Source organism: Taeniopygia guttata, chromosome 11, assembly GCF_048771995.1.
Source record: "Taeniopygia guttata chromosome 11, bTaeGut7.mat, whole genome shotgun sequence".
In the NCBI taxonomy this organism is placed as follows: Eukaryota; Metazoa; Chordata; class Aves; order Passeriformes; family Estrildidae; genus Taeniopygia; species Taeniopygia guttata.
In genome coordinates, this window is record NC_133036.1 from 11398128 (window position 1) to 11423503 (window position 25376).

The 25376-nt window shown below is 64.3% G+C and overlaps 3 protein-coding genes and 1 pseudogene across 4 annotated transcripts; 3 read left to right on the forward strand and 1 right to left on the reverse strand.

The window, feature by feature from the left end:
* The first annotated feature begins 1114 nt into the window (after nucleotides 1-1114).
* On the forward strand, nucleotides 1115-6344 carry RPL13 (ribosomal protein L13). The gene is made up of 6 exons (XM_002195737.7): nucleotides 1115-1269; nucleotides 1445-1557; nucleotides 2366-2507; nucleotides 3947-4120; nucleotides 5315-5371; nucleotides 6147-6344. Exons 2-6 carry the CDS (start codon nucleotides 1454-1456, stop codon nucleotides 6303-6305), a joined length of 636 nt encoding a protein of 211 aa, XP_002195773.2. The 5' UTR covers nucleotides 1115-1269; nucleotides 1445-1453; the 3' UTR covers nucleotides 6306-6344.
* A 1670-nt stretch (nucleotides 6345-8014) lies between these two features.
* CPNE7 (copine 7) lies at nucleotides 8015-15401 on the forward strand. Its single transcript, XM_030282594.4, has 16 exons — nucleotides 8015-8194; nucleotides 8772-9146; nucleotides 11084-11266; nucleotides 11331-11405; nucleotides 11975-12049; nucleotides 12126-12209; nucleotides 12287-12376; nucleotides 12524-12622; nucleotides 12948-13034; nucleotides 13115-13174; nucleotides 13256-13389; nucleotides 13515-13569; nucleotides 13718-13769; nucleotides 13837-13970; nucleotides 14079-14315; nucleotides 14797-15401. The coding sequence occupies exons 2-16, from the start codon at nucleotides 8940-8942 to the stop codon at nucleotides 14932-14934; spliced, it is 1710 nt and encodes a 569-aa protein (XP_030138454.3). The 5' UTR covers nucleotides 8015-8194; nucleotides 8772-8939; the 3' UTR covers nucleotides 14935-15401.
* A 2140-nt stretch (nucleotides 15402-17541) lies between these two features.
* On the reverse strand, nucleotides 17542-19680 carry LOC115496872 (sulfotransferase 2B1-like; annotated as a pseudogene).
* Nucleotides 19681-19695: 15 nt separating this feature from the next.
* DPEP1 (dipeptidase 1) lies at nucleotides 19696-24863 on the forward strand. 2 transcript variants are annotated; one of them, XM_030282595.4, is made up of 11 exons: nucleotides 19696-20352; nucleotides 20731-20862; nucleotides 21993-22125; nucleotides 22381-22513; nucleotides 22594-22744; nucleotides 22837-22906; nucleotides 23585-23761; nucleotides 23831-23915; nucleotides 23991-24066; nucleotides 24192-24327; nucleotides 24599-24863. In XM_030282595.4, exons 1-11 carry the CDS (start codon nucleotides 19739-19741, stop codon nucleotides 24773-24775), a joined length of 1884 nt encoding a protein of 627 aa, XP_030138455.4. In that variant the 5' UTR covers nucleotides 19696-19738; the 3' UTR covers nucleotides 24776-24863. The 2 variants fall into 2 exon arrangements, with proteins under 2 accessions (XP_030138455.4, XP_072790443.1); XM_072934342.1 differs by lacking the exon at nucleotides 19696-20352 and having other exon boundaries at nucleotides 20490-20862.
* Nucleotides 24864-25376: the final 513 nt, after the last annotated feature.

Below are 25376 nucleotides of genomic sequence, written 5' to 3' on the forward strand. Positions count from 1 at the left end.
AGCAGTGGGACATAGAAACCAACTGTGCAGAGGGTGACTCAGTGCACATGGGAAAGACTGTTCTGAACTGCTGGTTCTGAGCTGGAGAGGTGCTCTTGGAAATCCAGCAAAAGCAGGTGTGTTTGCTGGGAATCCTCAGGAAAAGCTCATTCATCCTCGAGGCTGTTGCAAAACAAGCCCTGCTGACAGGGTTGTCTGGTGTTCATCAGGGAAAGCATTAAAGTGGTTGTTGCTGCCTGGAGTGTCCTTGGCTGGCTTCATCTTTTAGGAAGGGTTATTGTCTGGAGTTACTCCATCAGGACTGTCTGTGACCTGAAAGACCCCAGCCCAAGCCTGGATTCTGAGAGCTCCCAGCCCTCGGGCCTTTGTCACAGTCCCAGGCTCCTGTCCCGGGTCAGGATGGAGCTGGGAGCCTCCTGCTTCCCTGGGAGTGTGAAGATGTTCTGCACTGTCTTCTCCCCTGTCCCAGCTCACTCTCTGGGGTCTCTCAATGCCTAGGGAGCGATTCCCTTGAGTTGAGAGACACAAGCAATTTTCTATGTTTTTCTTCAGCGAGAAAATGTTGCCTGGATGTTTTAATTCCAAACTTGTTTGTTTCTTCCCAGTCTCCTCTTTGAATTTCCTTTTCCAGCAGCACATGAAATTTCAAGTTTCCTTTGATTTTCCTTTTTTAACTTTTTTTTAACATTTGTGAGGAGGGGGTTCAGTTCAGTAGAGCTGAGGGTGACGGTGGGAGCGGTGCAGTGGGGGGACTGTGCTGGGTCCTTGGTGGCTTCTGGGGTGCTGCCAGCACTGCTGTGGGACCTGGCATCTGCCCAGGGTCATGGAAGTCCCCGATCCTTCTCCTGCCTCATGCGAGATGATGCTGCTGCCCCAAAAGGGCAGGGAGTGGAGATCCTGCTCTGGGGTGGGATGGGCATCCCTCAGGATTTGGGACCAGCGGAACCCCTGCCTGCTGTCCGTCCCATCGCTGTGCCCAGGAGGTGCTGGGCACGGGAGCGGACATGGAGCCGCTGCTGCCATCCCCGGTGCTGGCTGCGCCCCCGTTCCCCGGTTCCCGTTCCCCGGTTCCCGTTCCGCGTGGCCCCGTTCCCCTCGCCGTGCGCGGGCCCTTTAAGCCGCCGCCATCTTTGCTGCGGGCAAGGAGCAGCCGTCGCTGGCCCCGCCCCTCTTTGGGCATCTCCCGCGCCGCCCATTGGGCGCCGCCGCGGCACTTCCGGCGCCGCCGCGCCAGAGCTTCCTTTCCGGTCGCCATTGTCGTGGCGGGAGGTGAGTGAGGCCTGCGGGCTCCATCCGCCGCCATCCGCCCGCCGGGGCCGCGCCCGCCGCCGCCGCAGCCCTGCGCGGGGCCGGGGGAAGGCTCCGGGGCGCCGATGGGGCCGCGGCGGGCCGGGGCTTGGGGGTGTCTCGGGTGTGGCCGCGTTAACCGTGCCGGGTTCTGCAGGCCGCAGCCATGGCGCCCAGCCGCAATGGGATGATCTTGAAGCCCCACTTCCACAAGGACTGGCAGCGCCGAGTCGCCACCTGGTTCAACCAGCCCGCCCGCAAGCTCCGCAGGTGAGTCCCGAGCTCCGGGGCGCGGGTTCCTTCAGCCAGGGACCGCTCCTGCTTGGGCGAGCCGCTGCCAGCCGCAGCCAAGTGATGAGACATCTCCGGAATCGCTGCACCCACCGTGATGAACGCTCTTCCCTGGGTCTCTGATGGCAGCAGCAGCCGGCCCGGCCCAGCTCTTCGTTTCGGGGCCAGCGCAGGGCAGGAGATGCCTCTCTGCAGGGGCTGGAGTAGCGCATGTAGAGATGCCGTGTACCCCGTGGCTGTCACAGGTGGGCAGGGGCCTAGCGACACTTGGCTTGGACTAGCCGTAGTGTGGCCAGCAGGATCAGGACAGTGCCCGTCCCCTGAACTGGTGTTGATGTCACACCTGGAACTCCGGTGTTACATTTGGCAGACATTGACGAGCATGTTCTGAGAAGGGAATGGACCTGGGAAGGGTCTGGAGCAGCTGGGGGGGCTCAGCCTGGAGAAAAGGAGACTCGGGAGGAACCTTCTGGGTCTCCACAACTGCCTGACAGGAGGGGGTCAGGCTCTGGTCCTGGGGAACAGGGACCAGAGGAGAGGGAACAGCCTTGGTTTGTGGAGGGGAGGCTGAGGTTGGACATCGCAAGGAATTTCCTCTTGGAAAGGGTGGTCAGGCCTGGTAAGGGACTGCCCAGGGAGGTGGTGGGGTCCCCATCGCTGGGGCTGTCCCAAGGAGGGGCTGGATGCAGCACGCGGTGCTCTGGGCTGGGTTGATAAGGTAAGCTGGGGTTGATAAGGTAGGCACAGGTTGGACTCGCTGACGGCTCCTGTGGCCCTGCCATTCCAGGAGGAAAGCTCGCCAGGCCAAGGCTCGCCGCATCGCCCCCCGCCCCGTGGCTGGGCCCATCCGGCCCATCGTCAGGTGCCCTACCATCAGATACCACAAAAAAGTCCGTGCTGGCAGGGGCTTCAGCCTGGAGGAGCTTAAAGTGAGTACAGAGCACCGGTTCAAAAAGTCAAATAAAGTTTGAGCTCAGCTGCTTCTCCTGTCCTGCACAAGGTGATTTCCTCAGGTGTTGGTACCTGCCAGGGAAGGCTGTGGATTTCCTGGCTCTGGGAGCAAGGAAAGACTGGTCTTACCTGTGGTGGTGGAGTGGGTGTGCGAAGAGTGCTTTGAAAGGTAAATGTCTGTTTATCTGGTCAGATTGTCATTTAAAATTCTGCTAAAATAAAGCTGAAATAGGGGGAATTTAGGTTGGATATATGAAAGTTCTTCCCTGTGTGGGTGGGGAGGCCCTGGCGCAAGGTGCCCAGAGAAGCTGTGACAGCCTCATCCCTGGAAGTGTCCAAGACCAGGTTGGATGGGGCTTGAAGCAGCCTGGGATAGGGGAAGATGTCCTTGCTCATGGCAAGAGATGGAACTTAAAGATGGTTAAGGTCCTTTCCAACCCCTACTATTCAGAGATTCTATGAAATTTGAATTCTGGAAGAGCCTCGAGTCTCCCAGACTTTATTGAGAGAGGGAGAAGACTGAGATTGTCTTCATTAAATTGTTTCTTTAGGAAACATTTTTCTGCTAATTCTGAATATTTTAGCCAGTGTTTCCAGTTAAGAACCGAGTAAACTCAGCTCATTTTATTTCTAAGGTTAGCAGAGGATATTGTACCAGGAGGAAGAACCATTCAGCGCAGCATCTTAGAGTAGCTGGAGTAATAATAGTTGGATTAAAGTGGGAAATGTTTCCTGTCCTCGGTGCCTTGTCCCTGTGACCTGCCCAGGTGTGCTGAGCTGCTAAAGGTGGTCTGCAGGGACCCCAGTGTGAATCTGTGATCAGATTCCACATCAGGGCTTGCTGGCAGCACCAGCTGCCTCTGCGCCTGGTTCAGTGTCTTAATTAAAGCATTTATAACTGAAATTGGTGCACTGAGGCAGGGAGATTGTTCTTCTGGGTGCCAAATACCTAATTAGTTATTTTTCTTTAATATTTGGGTAGTGGTGGAACACAAAGCAGGATGCAGCTGTTTGTCTTCAAACAGAAAATGAGTTTTTTGTTTAAGGTAGTCTAAAATAGTTATTTAAGGGTTGTTTCAGATGGTTAGGAAAAAATCTTGATTTAATGGGGCTCCTAGTATTCAGTGAACCAGAATTGTCTGTGAGCTGACTCATAGACATCTGAATCCGAGTTTAAATGTGTCCTGCAGGGGTTGCACTTTGCTCCTCTGGGGAAATCCACCTGCAAAAATCAGCCTGAGCAACATTTTAAGCACAAAGATGCACCGGGACACCCTTTGTTGGTGGCATAGTTGGTCCCTCACTGAAGCCCAGCCTTCCTCCAGAGCCTGCATCCCGTGCTGGCTGTGCTGGGATCCCTGCCTGGCTGCTGGGAGCTGTGGGATGCTGACACCGCTCTCTCCTCCTCTCTCCTCAGCTCGCTGGCATCAACAAGAAGTTTGCCCGGACTATAGGGATCTCCGTGGATCCCCGGAGACGGAACAAGTCCACCGAGTCCCTGCAGGCCAACGTGCAGAGGCTGAAGGAGTACCACTCCAAGCTCATCCTCTTCCCGAGGAAGCCAGCCATGCCCAAGAAGGGAGACAGCTCTGTGAGTACCTGACTGCTGGAAGTGTGTCCTGCTCTGGGAGGGGTGTCAGGCACAGCCCCTGAGCCTTCCCCGTTGTGTGAACCCCGTGGTTCTGAGCCAGGCATGTGGCTGAGCAGCTGCTGGCTTGTTTTGGTGCTGATTCCTCGAGTTTTGCTCCTCACTCAGCCAGTTGAATTTTAGTTTAGAGAGCTAAATTATCACAATGGCTGGAAATTCCCCTTGGAGCCAGTCCTGCTGGTGGAAGGCTGAGGGACAGGCTGTGAGTGGCTCCCGAGCTGTGTGCCAGCCAGGCTCCAGAAGGTGGTTGTTATTGACATTCAAAAATGGTTTTCATTAAAACCTCTCCAGGATCAGAGCAGAGCTGTGTTCCCTGGCTCTGCTGCCAGTAGATCCAGGGAACACAAGGGTGAGTTCAGGCTGTCCTCCCATCTTGTGGGGAATCTGGCAGCTCCAAGATGCTTAACTCCATCTTTAGAGCAGGAGGAAGAGCCTGGAGCTGAAACACTGATTTAACATGTGTTTGCTGGAAGTCAGCTGTATTCAGTAAACGTTCAGTCATTTTTGTCTGATGACATGCTCTTACAAAAAGCTGGAATCCACCTAAGGAGTTGCTGAGGAACATGTTTGGTGTATATGAGCTGTGAGGGCTCAGCCTGGAGAAGAGGAGGCTCAGGGAATGGCCTCAGTTTGTGCCAGGGAATGTGGTTCAGGTTGGACATCAGGAATTTCTTCCTGGAGAGAGTGGTCAGGCATTGGCAGGGGCAGCCCAGGGAGGTTTGGAGTCCCCATCCCTGAAGGTGTCCAAGGAAGGAGCAGATGTGGCACTCAGTGCTCTGAGCTGGTGACAAGGTGAGGATCGGGCGCAGCTTGGACTGGATGATCCAACCTCGATGATCCTGTGATGCTGTGCAAATTGGGAGCAGCACAGTTGGTGTCAGAGCTGTCCCAGCTGGCAGAGCTGTGGTCGCTGCTGCTCTGGCTGGGTCCGGGCACAGCGTGGGTCGCTGGTGCGGCTTATCAGTGCCAAACGCTCTGACGTGCTGGCTGCATTCCCGTTCGGTGTTAGAGCTCCTGGCAGGATCATTAGCACCAAGTTTAAGCTGTGTACCTGCATGCAGGCTGTGCTTTAGCTGAGGTTCTAGCTGGAGAAGTTTAAATTGTGTTCTTCTAACATTCCCATCTTCTGTTGCGCAGCCAGAGGAACTCAAGATGGCCACTCAGCTCACAGGACCTGTCATGCCCATCAAGAACGTAAGTGTCATTTCATCATGTGTGATTGAGGTTGGACTTGCAGAGAGGGTTCTGTCCTTGCTGCCTCACAGCTGGGGGTGGCTGTCTGCAGACATTGCCCGTCCTGGATCAAAAAAACCCAGGAATAAGTCTTTGAGAGAACTGTGAAACTGGGGGTGCTTTGGGTTCAGCTGCGGTGGGAGTGCTCAGGCAGGTTTTATGGTCACTATTTGTCCCTAAATCCTCTCTGCTTCCCAGAGCTGCTGTCAGTAGTGTCACAAACCTCTAGTCATTCCCTTCAACTCCCTGACAGGAAGGTGAAGCAGGGAGGGTGGGGTCAGGCTCTCCTTCCAGGTGACAAGTGACAGGACTAGAGAAAACAGCCTCAAGCTGTGCCAGGGAAGGTTTAGGTTGGATAGTAGGAAAATTGCTTCGCTGTCCAGGCTGTCCATGCCTGGCACAAGTGCACAGGGCAGTTGGTAGAGTCCCCATCCTTGGAAGTGCTGAAAAAACACGTGGATGTGGCACTTGAGGATATGGTTGGTGGTAGCCATGGTTGGGCTCGCTATTAAAGGTCTTTACCAAGCTTAACAAAGCTGCGATTCTGTGAAACCTGACTCAGGCTTCCCGTGGTGCTTGTTTTTATTCGTGCTCCATTGAGGAGCGGTGGGAGGGCAGATCCCGGCGGAGCGGGCTGAGGGCAGGGCCTGTAAGCGCTCCGTTCCCGCAGGGATGCTGGTGGGCAGCCTGGGCTCCCTCCGAGGGGCAGCCTGACTGTCTGGCGCTCTCTCCACAGGTGTTCAAGCGGGAGAAGGCGCGTGTCATCTCGGAAGATGAGAAGAACTTCAAGGCCTTTGCCAGCCTTCGCATGGCCCGGGCCAACGCCCGCCTCTTCGGCATCCGCGCCAAGCGCGCCAAGGAAGCGGCGGAGCAGGACGTGGAGAAGAAGAAATGAACTGTTCTCCCCAGAACTGTCAATAAAAAGCCGTAGAGAGCCCAGTGTGCTGTGGTTTTGGGGCACATGTACCGAGCGGAGCCGCCCCATGTGCCCGTGGAGGTACAGGGACGTGTTCCAGCGTGGGAAGCCTCGTTTGCCGTGATTGGAGGCTCCACATTTCCCTGACAGCGAGTTAAACACCTGCCTTGTGCCCACTCCTCTGCTTTGTCAGGGCTGCAGCCTGGGCTGCCTTCTGCTCTGATTCTCAGGGGCTTTGGGAGTTCCCCCTCCATGCCAGGCTTTGGCTGCTGCCCCTTCCCTGCCTTCCGTGCCAGTGTTCCTGGTCTGATGATTTCCATACCTCTGTGTGAGCAAAGCTGTACAAGATGGGTGTCACGCAGGTGCTGCCCACATGGGGAGCTTTCCCCACTTTTGGAGGGGCACAGGGGGAGCAAGGTGTGGCCCGGCCCCTCACCTGGCTTGGATGGAGCCAATTCCAGGGCTGGACTGTGCTGCTGTGCCGTCCTGCACTCCTTGGCCCTTGGCTCAGCCCCTGCTCCAGTTCTAGGGCACTTGCAGCCATTTCTGCATGGATTAAAGGCCATATCGTAGTAGATGTGGCACTTGGGGACGTGGTGGTGGCCTCAGCAGTACTCGGGAGTGGGTGGACTGATCTTGGGGTCTTTTTCCATCCCAAATGATTCTGTGATACTTCAAGTGGCGCCACAGGAGCTCAGGAGAAACTGGGGGATTCTGGCCAATCCTCGTGGCTTTGGGGGAATCCCAGACTGGCTGTCCCTGGGCAGGGCTGATGGGTCACTGGGATGTGTTGGTGGGGCCAGAGCTGCTCCAGGAGCACTCACCCGGGATGGGGATGGGGATGGGGATGGGGATGGGGATGGGGATGGGGATGGGATGGGATGGGATGGGATGGGATGGGATGGGATGGGATGGGATGGGATGGGATGGGATGGGATGGGATGGGATGGGATGGGATGGGGCACTCAGTGCTGGAGTCCTGGCACAGCTGCATGGTTCCTGGGCACTTCAAAGAGGCAAGATAAGCCTGCTGAGGTGTTGCCTGTGTCCAGTTACCACGGTGTCCCTCCAGCCCCTGTGCCCAGTCCATGTCCTGCTGTGTGTTGGTGCCTCCTGCCCTACCGAGCCGTGCTGGGGCTGTGGGGGGAGTGGGAAGGAGAGTGGCCTATTTCTGCCAGGCAGGCTGGGGATTAGCTCCCGAAGCCCGGGCCCTGCGCTGCCCTCGTGCTTGTTAGCCCTGTCTGCATTTTAATCCCTCCAAATTTGAGCTAATTACATCATCTTCAGAAAGCTGGGCTGACAGCACCGCAGTGCTGGGGGGACAGGGGTGGGTGGGGGGTCCCGGGCTGGGGACTCAGCACATGGGGCTCCATGTGCATGGAATGTGGGTCTGGATGCTCCAGCATGTGGGGAGGGATCCCGCTGGGTTTGGGGGGACCCCACCCTTGGGTATGGGCTGTGGGGGGCAGGACCAAGGTGGCCTTGGGTACCCCAGGGGGAGCGGCTGGGGAGGGTGGGGGGCGGTGGCTGTGCCATGGGGGTCTCACTTGGAGCAGGAGCTCCTGCCCTGGCACGGCCGGCGGTGCTGGGGACCCTGCGGACCCCGCTCAGCCCCGGGGCGGGGTGGGCTCCGCTGCGGAGCCGGCAGCGAGGCAGTTAACGGAGCTTGTCATCCATCTCCCTCTCAGGGCTCCGCTCCCGAGCTGCAGCTTGAGTCAGTTGTGTGGAGGTGGCAGCGGCAGCAGCTCCGGCACACCGGCACGGCGGGCACACCGGCACACCGGGCACACCGGGCACACCGGCACGGCGGGCACGCCCCGAGCCAGCCCCTGCCCTGCCGTGTCCCAGCCCAGGCCACCAGCACCCAGGTGAGGGGGCGACGGGCAGGGTGGGACCCGCTGTCCCCTCCACCGAGCGATGGATGATGCCAAGGGGTGCCTGCCATCCCGGGGATGGGGACGGTGCCCACCGGAGCTGGGGCACCGGAGCCGTGTGCCGGGAGGGCCCGGGCACTGCGTGACTTCCCCAGGAAACTTCGGGCGGGCTGGGCAGCGAGGGCACAGGTGGGCAGGGTGCTGCCAGGCTCCGGGGGCAGCACGGACGCTGTCCCCAGCACGGGGGGAACGTGTCACCCGGTGCCACAGACACGGAGTTGGTGTCCCCGCTCCCCTCCGCTGAGCCCTGCCCAGGGAGTGGAGGGGGTTTCTGCTCCACAGCCCCACACGGAGCGCTCCAGGGTGGGTACCCCACCCCACTTAGGTCCCCCCTCCCCTCGGGACACATCCTGCCCTGGGGTGGGGCTGGGACAGAGCTGGGCACGGCCCTGCAGGACCGTGTGAGCCCCCCACAGCCCTGCCCATGGTGTTGGCTGGCACTTGGGGGTACCCGGGCAGTGCCACGAGATGCCCGGCTCCCCTCACCCCGCTGCGCTTTGATGCCTTGCAGGGCCCCGCGGAGCCATCGGGACTGGAACCGACCACCCCACCTCGGAGGGTGGCCCGGGGCCCCTCTGCCCCACGCCTGTCCTGCCACCGGGACCGTGCCCCGGGCATGACGGGCACCTGCCCGGCTCCCTGACGGCGCCCGAGGCCGCGGCCGCCCCGCTCGCCCCCCATGCCCTTCGCCCACGGGGCCGCCGGTGCCCGGCCGCGCCCGGCCGGCATGGGCGGCGTGCCCGAGCCGTGCCCGCAGGCCCCGCTGGCCGTGCTGTCCAAGGTGGAGCTGCGGGTCAGCTGTAAACACCTCCTGGACCGCGACACCCTCAACAAGTCGGACCCCTGCGTCCTGCTGCTGATGCAGTCCCAGGGCCAGTGGATGGAGGTAGGAGAGCGGGGGGCACCGCTGGCACCCACCGAGCCGGGACGTGGCGGGGCTGGGCACAGGGCGGTGGGTGCAGGGGGCTGCAGGGTGGGGTGCGGGAGATGGTGGGGGGCGAGGTGCAGGGTGCAGAACGGGGGTCAGGGTGCAGGAGCTGGTGGGGAGCAGAGTGCAGGTCTCAGAGCAGGGTACAGGGTGCAGAAAGGGGCACAGGGTTCAGAGCAGGGTACAGGGTGCAGAAAGGGGCACAGGGTTCAGAGCAGGGTACAGGGTGCAGAAAGGGGCACAGGGTTCAGAGCAGGGTACAGGAGACAGTGCAGACCGGGGTACAGGGTGCAGAAAGGGGTGCTAGGTGCAGAACAGGGTGCAGGGTTCAGACCAGGGTACAGGGTGCAGAACAGGGTGCAGGGTTCAGAGCAGGGTACAGGGTGCAGAGCAGGGGTGCAGGAGATGGTGCAGAGTAGGGTGCATGGTGCAAAACCGGTTGCAGGGTTCAGACCACATGCAGGAGACAATGAAGGGTCAGGGTTCAGAGCGGGGTACAGGGTTCAGAACGGGGTACAGGGTTCAGAACGGGGTGCGAGGTGCAGAACAGGGTACAGGGTGCAGGATGGGGTGCAGGAGATGATGCAGAGTAGGGTGCACAGTGCAGAACAGGTTGCAGAGTGCAGAACGGGGTCCCGGGGGTGCGGCAGGGTGGGCAGGGCACCGTGGGGCACCCGGCAGCCCGTGGGGATGGTGCCAACACTGGGTCACATCCAGCTCGCTGTGGGGCTGCAGCGGGGCCGGGGAGCAGCTCCCGAGTGGCTCCACTGCCCCGGGACAGGGACAAGGGACATCTCAGCTCCCGCTGGGGTGGCGCAGGGCTGGAGGGCTGGTGCTGACGCTGGCAGTGGGGCTGGCAGACACCGGGATGGCACTGGGGCTGGCACGGCTCCTTCCATCCCTCCCCACGCTGAGCTCGGGGCTGGCAGCGGCGGCTCCGCTCTAATCGCGGCCGCTCAGCGGCGGATTTAGCGCTAAACCCTCGCGTGTCATCGGCTCTGCTGGAGCCGGCGGGCACCGGGGAGTGGGGGACAGGGGCCCCGTGCCAGCCGCGGTGTGCCGTGCCATGCAGACACTCGCACCCGGCTGTGCCACCGTGCTCCGTGCCACACTCTGTGCCAGGCACCAGCCAGCTCCCAGAGGCAGGAGGGACCTCCTGAGCCGCCTTTTGGAGTGACTCCTGTGCCTGTGTGCCCCAGATGAGGGGGTGCCCGAACCTGGCTCTGCCCTGGGTCCGGGGGGTGCCAGGACCCAACACCCCCATCCCCAGGATCAGGGGCTGCCCGTGCAGAGGGACGCTGGTGGCCACGGCAGGGTGGCAGCAGTGTGGGCTTGGCAGATGATGCTGGACTGGGCAGGCAGTGGGCAGGGGCCAGGGCTGGCAGGGTGCCCTGGCCAGGATGTGTCCCCTTGAGTCAACCTGGCAGGGACGGCTGCGGGGGAGGCTCTGGAACTGCTCAGCACCCGCTGCCCGCCGGGGCCACCAGGGCTGGGGCTGGTGACCCCCAGGCATGGCCACCCCAGGATGGGCACAGCAGCGTGTCCTGGCACCAGCCCACAGCTGAGCTGGGGCAGAGTATCCCCGTGGATGAGCACAGGGAGCCCAGTGGGAGCAGCGTCCCAGACCCAGGGCTGGCAGGGCTGGGGGCTGTGGGGGGCACAAGGGGCTCCTCCAAATGCCATTCACTCGGGCACAGCGGGTCCTTCACTGCATTCCCTGTTCCTGCACCCCTGTCCCTTCATCCTTCACTCTCTCACCCCTGTACCCCTCAGCCTGGCACGTCCCATCCCTCCATGTCCCCTCACAACAGCCCATCCCGCCCCCCTGCCTCCCCACGCCGCCTCCCCATCCCCGTGAGCTCTGCCCCCCAAGGCCCTGTGCCAATGCCACGCAGGTGGATCGCAGCGAGGTGATCAAGAGCAACCTGAACCCCGTCTTCGCCAAGATCTTCACAGTCGATTACTACTTCGAGGAGGTGCAGAAGCTGCGCTTCGAGGTGTACGACAGCCACGGCCAGGCCGGCGTGGGCACGCACGACGACGACTTCCTGGGGGGCACGGAGTGCACCGTGGGGCAGGTGAGCCTGGGCACCCCCGGGGACCCCGCAGCGATGTCCCCTCCCCAACGCTGGGCTCTCGCAGATCGTGGCGCAGAAACGGGTGACGAAGCCGCTGTTCCTCAAGTACGGGAAGTTCGCGGGCAAGTCCACGATCACGGTGAGCGCCACGCCGGGGGCGGCACTGGGGCGGGTGGCACCGGGCAGGGGCGCTGGGGTGGCACCAAACCCGGGCACGTGGGTGACACCGGGCAGGGGCGCTGGGGTGGCACCAAACACGGGCACGTGGGTGGCACTGGGGTGGGTGACACCGGGCAGGGGCGCTGGGGTGGCACCAAACCCGGGCACGTGGGTGACACTGGGGTGGGTGACACTGAGCAGGGGCACTGGGGTGGCACCAAACCCAGGCCCGTGGGTGGCACCAGGATGGGGTGTGCAGGTGACGTGGGGCTGGAATCCCGGGATGACACCAGACAGGACACGTGGATGGCACTGGGACGGCATCAAACTGGGACACCTGGGTGGCACTGGACTGGATTATTAGGGTGGCACAGACTCTTGGAGTTGGGGAGGGCTCAGGGTCCCAGATGGCACCTGCTGGCCATCCTGAAGGCCCCTCCTGTGCTGGGGAGGCACGTGGGACCCTGTCCCCTCCCAGGGCACCACAGGGAGGTGGTGGGCAGGGGGGCAAAGCTGTGCCAGGCTCTGAGCATCTGCGCCACCTCTCAGATCATCTCGGAGGAGATCTCGGGGAACAACGGCTACGTGGAGCTCGCCTTCCGCGCCAAGAAACTGGACGACAAGGTGAGCCAGGTGCCAGGGGGGACACAGGACAGGGTGGGCAGGGTGGGCACTGCTCCCTCCCATCCTCCTCCCCCAGGACCTCTTCAGCAAGTCAGATCCCTTCCTGGAGATCTACCGCATCGACGACGACCGCAGCGAGCAGCTGGTGTACCGCACCGAGGTGGGGCACGGCGGCACCGGGCCCCCGCCGCCCCGGGGCTCCCCGGCCCCGCTGAGCCCCCCACCCCCCTCCTGCAGGTGGTGAAGAACAACCTCAGCCCCATCTGGGAGCCCTTCAAAGTCTCCCTCAACTCGCTCTGCAGCTGTGAGGAGAAGAGGAAGCTGAGGGTGAGGAAGAATGATGAAGACCTCTATTCCTGCCCTGGGGGCATCTGTGCCCCAGCTCCCCTGGGGGTGTGCTGGTGCCAGGGCTGAGCCCCCCTAGTGCCAGGGCTGAGCCCCCCTGGTGCCAGGGCTGAGCCGTGCCCATCGCAGTGCGTGGTGTGGGACTACGACTCGCGGGGCAAGCACGACTTCATCGGGGAGTTCTTCACCACCTTCGAGGAGATGCAGAAGGCGATGGGGGAGAACAAGGTGGGACATGGGGACACGGGGATGGCCTGAGGGTCACCCTGTGTGCTGCCAGCAGAGCCTGTCCTAGCAGCCACCTTCCAGCTCCTCCTCTGGGTTTGGCATCATTTTCTTCTTGTTGCCCTCCTGTTTGGGGAAGGGATGGTGGGTTTGGGGTCTTCTGGGGAGTCACGGGTGGGGTGTGGCTGGGAGTGGGGGAAGGCAGCCGCACCCTGGGCCTGGGGGTGCAGGGTCACTGGGCCCCCGGGGCCGTGGGGTCCCCACGGGGCCGAGTGGCACCGGGGGTGCCCCGGCGGGGGCTGCAGGCAGCGCGGGTGCCGTGCCACAGGTGCAGTGGGACTGCATGAACCCCAAGTACAAGATCAAGAAGCGCAACTATAAGAATTCGGGGGTCGTGGTGCTGCTGGACCTGAAGGTGAGTACCTGGGAGCCGTGCCAGGCCGTGCCAGGCCATGCCCGGCTCCGTGGGCCGCCTGACGCAGATCCCTCTGGAAGATCCACAGGGTTTACTCCTTCCTGGATTACATCATGGGCGGCTGCCAGATCCATTTCACGGTGAGCAGCGTCCCCTCCGCGCCCCGCAGGGACACACTGGTGGCCCTGCTCACCCTGGGGACCCTCACTGCCCCCCGCCAGGTGGCCATCGACTTCACGGCCTCCAACGGGGACCCCCGGAACAGCTGCTCCCTGCACTACATCAACCCCTACCAGCCCAACGAGTACCTCAAGGCACTGGTGGCCGTGGGCGAGATCTGCCAGGACTACGACAGGTTGGTGGCTCTGGCAGGTCTCCCGGGGCCACACACATGCTGGTGATGTCCACTCTGGGTCGGGATCTGCTGGTGACAGGCACTCAGTGCTGGCACCGGGGCTCCTCACAGCCCTTCCCTTGCAGCGATAAGAAATTCTCAGCTCTGGGCTTCGGTGCCAGGATCCCCCCCAAGTACGAGGTGAGGGGGTCTCAGGGCCCCGTGGGACCCCGGGGATGTTCTCGTCCCTCTGGGTATCCTCGGCTGTGGCACTGGTGGGGCTCGGCAGATGCCGGGGGCTGTGGTAGGGGCTGCACCAGCTGCCCCTCCTCTTCCTCCCTCCCTCCAGGTCTCCCACGACTTCGCCATCAACTTCAACCCCGACAACGATGAGTGTGAGGGTGAGTCCAGCTCCAGAGGGGCCGGATCCATGGCTGGGATGCCCCTCACCCCTCACACACCCCACAGGCATCCAGGGCGTGGTGGAGTCCTACCAGAGCTGCCTGCCCAAGATCCAGCTCTACGGCCCCACCAACGTGGCCCCCATCATCTCCAAGGTGGCTCGCGTGGCGGCCGACGAGGAGCGGACCAAGGAGGCGTCGGTGGGTCCCTGTGCCCCGCCGGGGCTGGGCCGAGACCTCGCACATTGGTGACCCTCGTGAGGGGCTGGCTGTGGGTCAGGCAGCCCCCGAGCGTCCCTGTCCCCCCAGCAATATTTCATCCTGCTGATCCTGACGGACGGCGTGGTGACGGACATGGCGGACACGCGCGAGGCCATCGTCCGCGCCTCCTACCTGCCCATGTCCATCATCATCGTCGGCGTGGGCAACGCCGACTTCACCGACATGCAGATCCTGGACGGGGACGATGGTGTCCTGCGCTCCCCCAAGGGCGAGCCCGTCCTGCGCGACATCGTCCAGTTCGTCCCGTTCCGCGAGTTCAAGAACGTGAGTGGGGCGGCCACGAGCTCCTGCCTGTCCCTGCCTGCCCCTCCCGGCCCTTCCCTTCCCTCCTCTCTGCTCCCATCCCCTCCTGTCCCCTCCCGGCCCTTTCCATCCCCTCCCGGCCCTTCCCTCCCCTCCCGTCCCCTCCTGTCCCCTCCCGGCCCTTTCCATCCCCTCCCGGCCCTTCCCTCCCCTCCCGTCCCCTCCTGTCCCCTCCCGGCCCTTTCCATCCCCTCCCGGCCCTTTCCATCCCCTCCCGTCCCCTCTTTCCCTCTCCCATTCATCTCCTCCCTCCCGTCCCTTTCTGTCCCTCCGGTCCTCTCCCGTCCCCTCCGCACTTGGCGGCGCGGGGAGCCGGTGTCCCGCGGCTCAGCCCGGTGTCCCGGTGTCCCGGTGTCCCGCGGCTCAGCCCGGTGTCCCGGTGTCCCGGTGTGCCGGTGTCCCGGTGTCCCGCGGCTCAGCCCGGTGTCCCGGTGTCCCGCAGGCGTCGCCCACAGCCCTGGCCAAGTGCGTGCTGGCGGAGGTGCCCAAGCAGGTGGTGGAGTACTACAGCTACAAAGCGTTCCCCCCGCGCTGCCCCCGACCCCCCAGCCCCGAGCCCAGCCTGGGCTCCCCCCACTGAGGGACCCCCCCAGCTCCAACCTCGCCTTTCCCCACTGAGGGACCCCCCAGCCCCAACCTCGCCTTTCCCCACTGAGGGACCCCCGCGCCCCAACCTCGCCTTTCCCCACTGAGGGACCCCCGAGCCCCGAGCCCAGCCTCGGCTCCCCCCGTGAGACACCCCCAGTGCCCCCCAGCTTTGGGTTGCCCCAGTGAACCCCCAGTCCCAACGTGCCCCAGCGAGACCCCCGCTCTGTCCCGGTGGCCTGGGGACTCACGGGGTCCCCGCCAGGCCCTGCCCTGCCACAGCCCCCCCGGCTGGGACATGGGGACACCCCGGCCCCCCCAGCACTGCCCAACCCCGCTGGTCTGCGCCTGTGGCCCGGACCCCCCCCCGCTGTCCCCTCGGTCCCCTCGGTCCTCGCTTCTCTGTCACCGCGGTGTTTGGAGGCTGCATGATCCCCCCAATAAAGCACCACCCCCGTGCCCACCCTGCTGCTCTCTGCGTGCCAACCCCTGCCCCGGGGCTGGGTGGAGAGGCTGGCAGCGCCTGGATGGAGAGGCTGGCAGCGCCTGGATGCTGCCGTGCCCGGTGACACCGTGCCACCCCACCCGGTGGGGACAGCCGAGGGCAGTGCCAGCCCCCCCATTTCGGGTGGCCGCGGCTGGCAGCGAGCCGGGAGCGCCGGAGGCTCTGATGTGCCAGAGCGGGGGCTCGGCCCGCTGTGCCACATGCCATGTGCCATGTGCTGTGTGCCACGGGCTGTGTGCCCTGTGCCATGTGCCCTGTGCCACATGACATGTGCTATGTACCACGTGCTACATGCCATGTGCAGTGTGCCATGTGCTGTGTGCCATGTGCTCTGTGCCCTGTGCCGTGTGCCACATGCCATGTACTGTGTGCCCTGTGCCGTGTTCTGTATGCCCTGTGCCATGTACTGTGTGCCATGTACTATGTGCCACATGCCCTGTGCTGTGTGCCCTGTGCCACATGCCATGTGCCATGTGCCACATGCTACATGCCCTGGGCTGTGTGCCATGTGCTGTGTGCCGTGTGCCCTGTGCCACATGCCATGTGCCATGTGCCACATGCTACATGCCATGGGCTGTGTGCCCTGTGCTATGTGCCCTGTACCATGTGCCACACACCATGGGCAGTGTGCCCTGTGCCACACCCCTCACACCGTGTGTCCCCAGCTGTGTTCCGTGTGCCATGTATGTGCTGTGTGTGTGTGCTGTGTGCCACGTGCCATGTGCCGTGCACTGTGTGCCATGTCCCACGTGTCTGTCCCGTGTGCCACATGCCATGTGCCATGCAGTGTGGCATACTCCGTGCATCTGTCCCGTGTGACATGTGCACTGCCGTGTGCCAGGCGCTGTGTGCCCTGTCATGCTCCCTGTGCCATGTGCTATTTGTCGTGTGCTCTGTGCCACTTGTCATGTGTTGCGTGTGCCATGTCCTGTGTGCCCCGTTCCCGGTGCCATATTCCTTTGCCATATTCCATGTTCCATATGCCATGCATGTGCTGTGCCACGTGCCATGTGCCGGGCACCGTGCCACGCTGCTGCCACGCGCTGTGTGCTCATGGTGCCGGCAGATGTTCCTGGCAAGGCAGCATGCCCAGGAGCAGAGTGTGCCCAAAGCCACCACAGGGACCGAAACTGGAGCCTGGCACAGCCTCAGGGGGTAGGATGCTGCCATCCCCCTGGTGCGGGCACAGCTGCCAGGCTGGCCCCATGCGGGTGTCACTCTGCGGGACAGCTCTGCTGCCCTGGGGCGCTGCTGCAGCGCAGGGACGGGCAGGGGCGCGGTACCCGCACCCCCATCCAGCCCCTATTTACAGCTCCCGATCCATCCCCTTTAAGGCGGATCCCGAGTGTTGCCGTGGAAACCCAAACCTGCAGCAGGGCCGGTCCTGGCACCCCACCCATGGGGACAGATGGGTGCCCCAGGCTGGCTGCAGAGGGACCCCACGGGGCTGGGAAGGTCCGGAGGCACCACGCTGGGTTGTCCCCGCCGGCAGGAGGGGCTGGCAGAGGTGGCGGGGTGACACGGCTGGCAGAGGGGCAGCAGTGGCAGGACACCGGTGCCACCGTCCCACAGTGCCACAGACCCCGCGGAGGGTCTCGCCAGCTGTCCCCTCTCAGCCAGCCCTCGCCCAGGGTCCTGCTGGTGCCAGGGCAAGCCCCCACCCTGCCCACCCCGCAGGGGCAGGCTAAGGGAGCCGGTTCATTATTGATTTATTGATGAGCCTCTGCTGGCACGGGGCTCCACGGGGCAGGCAGGAGAGGGGCTGGGGGGCTCGGGGTGCTGCCTGCCTGGGACACCCCGGGGTGCTGGGGAGGCGGGACAAACCCCTCCGTGCCAACACCCCGGGAGGGGAGATGGGCAGGGGGAGCACCCAGCCAGGGTGGTCGGGGCAGAGGGTTCTGGAAGGGGATCGCTGGGAGGGAGACTCCGGGGGTAGGACCCTGGGTGCTGCCGGGGGAGCCACTCCGTGCCACAGCCGCGCTGTGCCCGCCCGGTCACTGCCCCATTGTCACTGCGGCTCCCGGGGACGCGGCCCCACCCCGATGCGCTCCTGATAAGAGCGGCTCTTCCCGCCTCACACCCGTGGGATTTGCTGCCTGCCTGGGAACAGCAATAAATATTTATTTCCGCAGGGCGGGATGGGCGGAAAGGGGGGTCAGGGCCACACGTCCCCGGCCGGGGAGAGCGGGGATGGCCACAATGCACGGCCGGAAAAGTTCCCCGCACCCAGCGAGGTGGGACAGTGCCACGGCCCCGCACCACAACCCCCAGCCCGTGTGCCGGGGTGACACGGGGGGTGTTTGATGGGGTGCCTGAGGGGTCCCTGCAGGGTCTCCAGGTGGGGGTTGTCAGCAGGTGAGGGCTCAGCGCCCCCCAAAGCCCTGCTCCGTCAGGCCATGGGCCATTGCGAGGGCAGCTCCGTGCCCCCCATCTCCTCCTGGTAGCGCCGGTTGAAGAGGGCGTTCTGCTCGGCGGAGAAGTGGCTGCGCCAGTCCCCCACCACCCCTGTGGCACAGAGGGACAGGGAGTCAGGGCTGCCGTGCCCGCGGTGCCCCAGAACCCCCAGCCCCTTTCCCCGCACCTTTGCGCATGAAGCGGCCCTGGCTGTGGTCCATGATCTCGGCGGGGATCAGCGAGTAGTTGGCCATGGCGTTGTCCCGCATGGCGGAGAAGCTGCAGTGCTGCTCCAGGGCTGCCAGCGTGCCCGGTGCCAGCGGGCACCCCAGGAAGCCGCTGAGGCGCTGCGCTGTGCCGCGCAGGTCCTGGGGAGGAGCACGGTCAGCACCGGGCAGTGATGGGGACAGGGATGGGGACAGGACGGGGACACAGCGGGGCTCACCTGGTGCAGCTCCTCGTAGGTGACGTAGAGGATGTCCAGGAGGTGCCGCTGGCCCAGCCAGCCCTTGACGTGGTCAAACCAGGAGCCGTAGTGCACTGGGGGGAGGGAGGTGGGGGTGATGGGGGGCCCAGAGGCCGAGTGTCCCCCCACAGACCCCCCCAGGCCCTACCTGTGCCCTCGAGGAACTGCGTCAGGAAGGCATCGAAGGAGCCGGGGTCGGGCAGGAACTTGGCCAGGTGGTGGAAGTGGTAGAAGGAGACAGCGACATCTTTGGGGTTCCTGGCCACGTAGATCACCTGGAGGGACGCAGCGTCACCCCCACAGCGGGGGGATTCCCCTCCACCCCGCTCAGAAAGCCCCCAGCATTTCCCCAGCTGTGAGATGTCCCCGCAGGGACCCCCAGACCAGCGGGGCCCCCTCTCACCTTGGCCTTGCTGCGCTGCAGGGCGGGGGCCAGGACGTGGGCGGGCAGGTGGGAGGTGAGGAGCCGCGGGGTGTCGGTGTCCCGCAGCGCCTCCCGGCAGTAGATCTGCTCCAGCCAGGGCGCCCGCTCCCAGTTGGGGATGGTCTTGGCCGGGCGGGCATCGCCGAGGCTGAAGAGCAGCGTCAGGATCTCCTGCATCCAGGTGGTGCCTGCAGGGGTGGGCGTCAGGGCAGGGCCACGGGCCTGGCACCATGGATTGGCACAGCATGGCGCTGTATGGCACAGCGCGGATTGGCACAGCGAGGCAGGGCTCAGGCTGTCCCATCCCATCCCATCCCATCCCATCCCATCCCATCCCATCCCATCCCATCCCATCCCATCCCATCCCATCCCATCCCATCCCATCCCATCCCATCCCATCCCATCCCATCCCATCCCTCCCAACCCCCCCGTACCAGCGGTCGGGCTGGCAGTGCCATGTGCCCCCTCCCTGACCCCCAGGGACACCAGTCTGGGGCCGGGGACGGGAGGGCAGCAGGCCAGGGGCTCAGGGCAGGACCTGCTGGCCAGCGGTGCCCGTGCCGTGCCAAAGAGTGCCCGCGGGGACCGGGTCCGGGTGTCTCCCACCCCCCGGCACCCCGGGAAGATCTCCCCGCTGCTGCCCGGTGTCCCAGCCCTGTCCTGCCACATCCCCTCGTTGTCCCCGTGTCCCCCCATGCCCTCACCCGATTTGGGGTAGGTGGCGATGAGCACGTCGGTGGGGCGGAAGGCGAAGGCGGCGGCGAAGCCGAGGGACTCCTGGGTGTGGAGGTGGCCGGGCAGGGCGATGCCCGCGAAGGTCTCGGTCACCTCCATGCGCTCCATGGCCCGGCCGGGCGGGACGCGCCGGGAGCCGCTTAAATAGCGGCGAAAGAGGAAGCGGCCCCGGCGGGCGGGGGGCCGGAACCCCCCGGCACATTCCTGCCGGGGACCGGGAATCCTGCTGGGGCCAGCGCCGGGAGAGCGCTGCTGCGGGGCCGGAGACACCCGGGATGGGACGGGAGGGGACGGGAGGGGACGGGAGGGGTGGCAGCCCTCCCTCCCTCCCTCCCCAGGCCCAGGAGAAACGTGGGGCTGCCTCACCTCGGGAAGGAGGCCGGGAAAGCCGAGGGATGCCAGCCCCACACCGTGCCCACCCCGAGCTCCCCGCGGCTGGCACGGCAGGAGAGGGTTCCCACCCCAGCACAGCGCAGCATGAGGTGTCCAGCCGGGCCGGCCATCTCCAGGTGGCTCCGTGCCATTCCCAGAAGCCCCACCAAGGCCCTGGCTGGGCAGGACAGCACAGCTGGAGCCAGCCGGGATGCACAGCTGGAGCCAGCCGGGATGCGCAGCATCCGCAGGAGAGCCGTGCCTCAGTTTCCCCTCGGGACGCTGCACCGGGAGCGGAGTGCGGGGGACCCAAGCACCCACGGAGGAGCGGCAGCAGCCCCCAGCACGGCCGTGCCAGCCCGGCTGTTTGCCCCCGGGCATGGGGCTGCTCGGCGCCAGGGCGGGGGGCGGCTCTGGGGTGGCTGGAGCCCATCCCAGCCCCGTCACCGCACGCAAGCCGGAAAAGTTCATCCACAGCCGGCGCAGGCAGGGACTGCCCGAGGGTCCCGGGGCCGGGGTGAGCGGGGCCGGGGGTGCCGGGGGTGCCGGGGGTGCCACTGCTGGACTGGGGGTGCCCGTGGGTGCCGGTGCCGGGGAGGCTGAGGAGAGGATGGGACTGGCACTGTCCCAACCAAAAAGAATCTGGGCTTCATTAGAGGATTGGGAGCGTCACCGCGGCTCGGAGGAGAGGCCGGGGCACGGCGCAGCCACCGGGGCTGGGCTGGGGGAGGCCGCGGAGCCCTGGCACTGCCAAGCGGGCACAGGGCACCCAGGGAGGGGTAACGCTGCACTCCTGGTTATTCATTGACGGCGGGAGGGGACGGAGGAGCTCGGGGCGGCCATCCCGGCGCTTGTGCTCTCACGGTGGTGGCAGGTCCCCCTTTGTCCCCAGCAGCGCCCAGCAGAAGATGCCAGGCAGGAGCGTGTGGGTGCTGGCGCTGGCGCTGGCGCTGGCACTGCCCAGCACCGGACAGCAGCACCTGGAGGAGGCCGAGCGCATCATGAGCACCACGCCGGTCATCGATGGGTGAGCAAAGGTCACCTGGCCCGCAGCGTGCCCGGCTGCTCCTCTCTGTGGGAAACCCCAGCTGGGAAACCTGCGGGGACAGCCCGGGGGGGGATTCCGGGGCCGGGCACCCCAGGGCTGTGTGGGAACAGGGAGCGACTTTCCCTGGGGATCCCCGTGCCAGACACCCCAGGGCTGTGCGGGGACAGGGGACAGCTTTCCCGGGGATCCCCGTGCCAGGCGCCCCAGGGCTGTTGGGGACAGGGGACAGCTTTCCCGGGGATCCCTTGGGACCCTCTGTGCAGCCGAGGGGATCCCCGGCGCCGCAGCCCGGCAGGGTACCGGGAAGCCGGGGTGAGGCTGCCCTGGGGGAAGTTCCTGCTCAGTCCTGAGTGACATCCCCGGTCCTTTCTCGGGACCCTGAGGAGGCTGCGGTCCCCTGCAGCATTCCCTCGTGGAGCAGTGCTGTGCTACCGGAGCAGGGCAGGGCAGCAGGGGATGCGGGACTGTGCCAGGAGCAGGAAGTGACACCCAGCCCAGATGCTGCCACTTCCCCAGTGGCACTGCTGGGTGTGGGACGTGCCTGCCAGGATGTCCCTGCGGTGTCATCCCTGTCAAAGGGACGTTGGGCTGGCTGCCCTGGGTGTGAGGGCTGATGATGGGTTGGAAAGGGACGCAGGGAGGGTCCTCCGGGGGGTCCCACATGGCACTGTCCCCTGGGAGTGACCTGTCTCCAGTTCCTGTCTGGAACTGCTTGGGTGGCTTTTGGCTGAGGGGACATGTGGGTGGACAAACGGACCGAGGGGGGGTGGAGGATGGATGGATGATGGATGGATGGATGGATGGATGGATGGATGGATGGATGGATGGATGGAGGGATGATGGATGGATGGATGGATGGATGGATGGATGGATGGATGGATGGATGGATGGAGGGATGATGGATGGATGGATGGATGGATGGATGGATGGATGGATGGAGGGATGATGGATGGATGGATGGATGGATGATGATGGATGGATGGATGGATGGATGAAATGACAGACAGATGAGGGGACTGTGTGTGTGGCAAGCCAGGAGGGTGGGCATCCTGAGGACGAGTAGGCAGAGGGTCAAGCCACTCCTCAGTGCCCACCCTGTCCTTGCCCAGGCACAACGACCTGCCCTGGCAGCTCCTCTGGAAGTTCAACAACCAGCTGAGGCTGCCAGCAGCCAACCTGACCCTGCTGAACGACACCCACACCAACATCCCCAAACTGCGCCGGGGGCACGTGGGCGGGCAGGTGGGAGCAGCGGGGTGGGCATTGGGGTGGGCTCTGGGGAGGGCAGGGGCACCAGTGAGGATACCAGGGAGGGTGGGTGGTATTGGGGTGGGCAGGGAGGGCACCAGGGTGAGCTTTGGGGCTCATGGGACAGCACCAGGACGGGCAGAGACACCGGGGCGGGCAGCGGGGTGGGCAGCGGGGCGGGCAGCAGGGTGGGCAGCGGGGCGGGCAGCAGGGCGGGCAGTGGCCCTGCTGACGGGGTGCCCGCGGCAGTTCTGGTCGGTGTACGTGCCCTGCGAGACGCAGAACAAGGACGCGGTGAGGCGCACGCTGGAGCAGATGGACGTGGTGCAGCGCATGTGCGACATGTACCCCGAGACCTTCGCCTGCGTCACCGACACCGGCGGTGAGCGGGCACGGGGACGTGGCACCGCGGGGGCGCTGAGGGGGCTGCCCGCCCCGGCTGATGCCCCCCGCCCCCCGCAGGCATCCGGGAGGCGTTCCAGAGCGGGAAGGTGGCCAGCCTCATCGGGGTGGAGGGTGGCCACTCCATCGACAGCAGCCTGGGCGTCCTGCGCAGCCTCTACCGCCTGGGTGCCCGCTACATGACCCTCACCCACAGCTGCAACACCCCCTGGTAGGAGCCCTGGGGGCACAGAGCGTGGCAGCGCTGGCACGGGGGCGTGTGGTCAGAGGTGTGGCCGCTCTGATGCTCTCCTTGTTCTGCAGGGCTGACAACTGGCTGGTGGACACCAACGATGAAAAACCGGTGCACCACGGCCTCTCACCCTTTGGGAAGGTGAGGAATGGCATCAGCAGTGCTGTCCAGGAGCAGTGGCATTGGAGGAATGTGGTACTGGCACCCACTGGCCCCATGCTGAGTGCAGTCCAGTTCCATCCATCCATCATCCATCCATCATCCATCCATCCATCCATCCATCATCCATCTATCATCCATCCATCATCCATCCATCCATCCATCCATCCATCATCCATCCATCCATCATCCATCCATCATCCATCCATCATCCATCCATCATCCATCCATCATCCATCCATCCATCCATCCATCCATCCATCCATCCATCCATCCATCCATCCATCCATCCATCATCCATCCATCCATCAATCCATCATCCATCCATCCATCCATCATCCATCCATCCATCCATCATCCATCATCCATCCATCCATCAATCCATCATCCATCCATCCATCAATCCATCATCCATCATCCATCCATCCATCAATCCATCATCCATCCATCCATCCATCAATCCATCATCCATCATCCATCCATCTATCCATCCATCCATCATCCATCCATCTATCCATCCATCCATCATCCATCATCCATCCAGCTCTCCCTCTCTCCCACCAGCCAAAAGCCACCCAAGCAGCTCCAGCCATCCCCGTGGGGACCCCTCCCATGCACCCCTCAGTCCCCCAGCCCCACCCGTGTCCCCTGTCCCAGCAGATGGTGGTGGAGGAGATGAACCGCCTGGGCATGATCGTGGACCTGGCCCACGTCTCAGTGGACACGATGAAGGTGGTGCTGAACATCTCCAAAGCTCCCGTCATCTTCAGCCACTCCTCTGCCTACAGCCTCTGCCAGCACCGCCGCAACGTGCCCGACGACGTGCTGCAGCTGGTGGTGAGCGTGGGCACCGGGCAGGGCCAGGGGGGGTTCTGGGGCTGGGGGCTCAGGGCTGATCCCCCCCAGGCCTCCACGGGCAGCCTGGTGATGGTCAACTTCTACAACGCCTACGTGACCTGCAGCGACAAGGCCACGCTGTCCGACGTCGCAGGTGAGGGGGTGCCCAGGCGGGTGGGTGTGGCAGTGACCCACCCGTGCCCTGCTCAGCCCCGTGTCCCCCCCACAGACCACATGGACCACGTGAAGAAGGTGGCTGGTGCCCGGGCTGTCGGCTTTGGGGGGGACTACGACGGGGTCCCAGGGTAAAGGGGGTGATGGTGCAGGATGGGGTGGCACGGCGTGTCCCCACCGTGGGGACTCCCTGAGGGGTGTGTGGGTAGCTGGGGATGCTGGGGGTGACCCAGCTGCGAGCTGTGGGGTGGCACAGGGTCCCTGCTGGCCTGGAGGACGTCTCCAAGTACCCCGCGCTGGTGGCCGAGCTGCTGGCGAGGAACTGGACGGAGGAGGAGGTGAAGGGGGCCCTGGCTGAGAACCTGCTCCGGGTCTTCAGCAGAGTGGAGGAGGTGAGCAGGGCGTGGGGGGCACAGGGGTGTACAGGGCAAGGGGACACTGGGACCATGGGGACAAGGGTGGCACTGGGAACATCGGGAATGGAGATGTGAGGCACACGGGGACACGTGGCACAGGGACACTTGGGCAGCACACATCAGGGCATGTGGCACTCGGGAATTTATGGGGACACACGGGGCACTGGGACTTGCGTGGGATGATTTGGGTGGCAGGAGCGGGCGGGCACTGCCCCTCACAGCCAGATCCCACCTTGTCCCCACGCAGGTGAAGAGGAGCCTGCAGGGCACGGCTGCCCACGAGACCCCCATCGCCTTCGAGGAGCTGCAGGGGCCGTGCAGAACCAGATACGGGTACCCCAACGGCGCTGGCACTGCCCGGCGCCCGCCGGCAGCCCTGGCACTGGCGCTGGCACCGGCCCTGCTCCTCTCCGCGCTCTCCTAGCGCCCGGCTGCCACCGTGGCCCCGGCGCCGGGCACCACCCAGCGCTCCTTTCTGCCGGACCCGCTGGCAAAATAAAACCGTGGCTCGAGCAGTGCCGGCAGCGTGTCCGTGTGGGGCTGGAGGGACCCGCGACGGAGCCCACCGGCTGCTGGCTGGAGATGTTGGGTCCCCCCGGCATGTCACCGGTGCCCCCGGTATGTCACCGGTCCCCCCGCCATGTCACTGGTCCCCCCGGTATGTCACCGGTCCCCCCGGTATCGCACCGGCGGGGCAGAGCGGTGGGTCCCGGCGGTGCCCGCCCCGCACACCGGGAACCGTAACCGCAGCGGGAGTGACACATCCCGGCAGCACCTGGCCAGGGCGGCTGCGGAGCTGCCTCCGCAGGATGCTTCCATTAATCATTAGCTAATTAATTGGCTACTTAATTATCTCCTTAGCAATTTCCTCTACATTCCGGAACAGCCTGTCTTCGGAGCGGAGGCGGGAGAACAGGCAGGAGGAGGAGAAACATCTTCCTGTGGCATTCGGGATTTGGCTGAGGCACAGCGCCCGTCTGCCAGCCGGGAATGGGGCACAGAGCGGGGACAGGGAAGGGATGGGA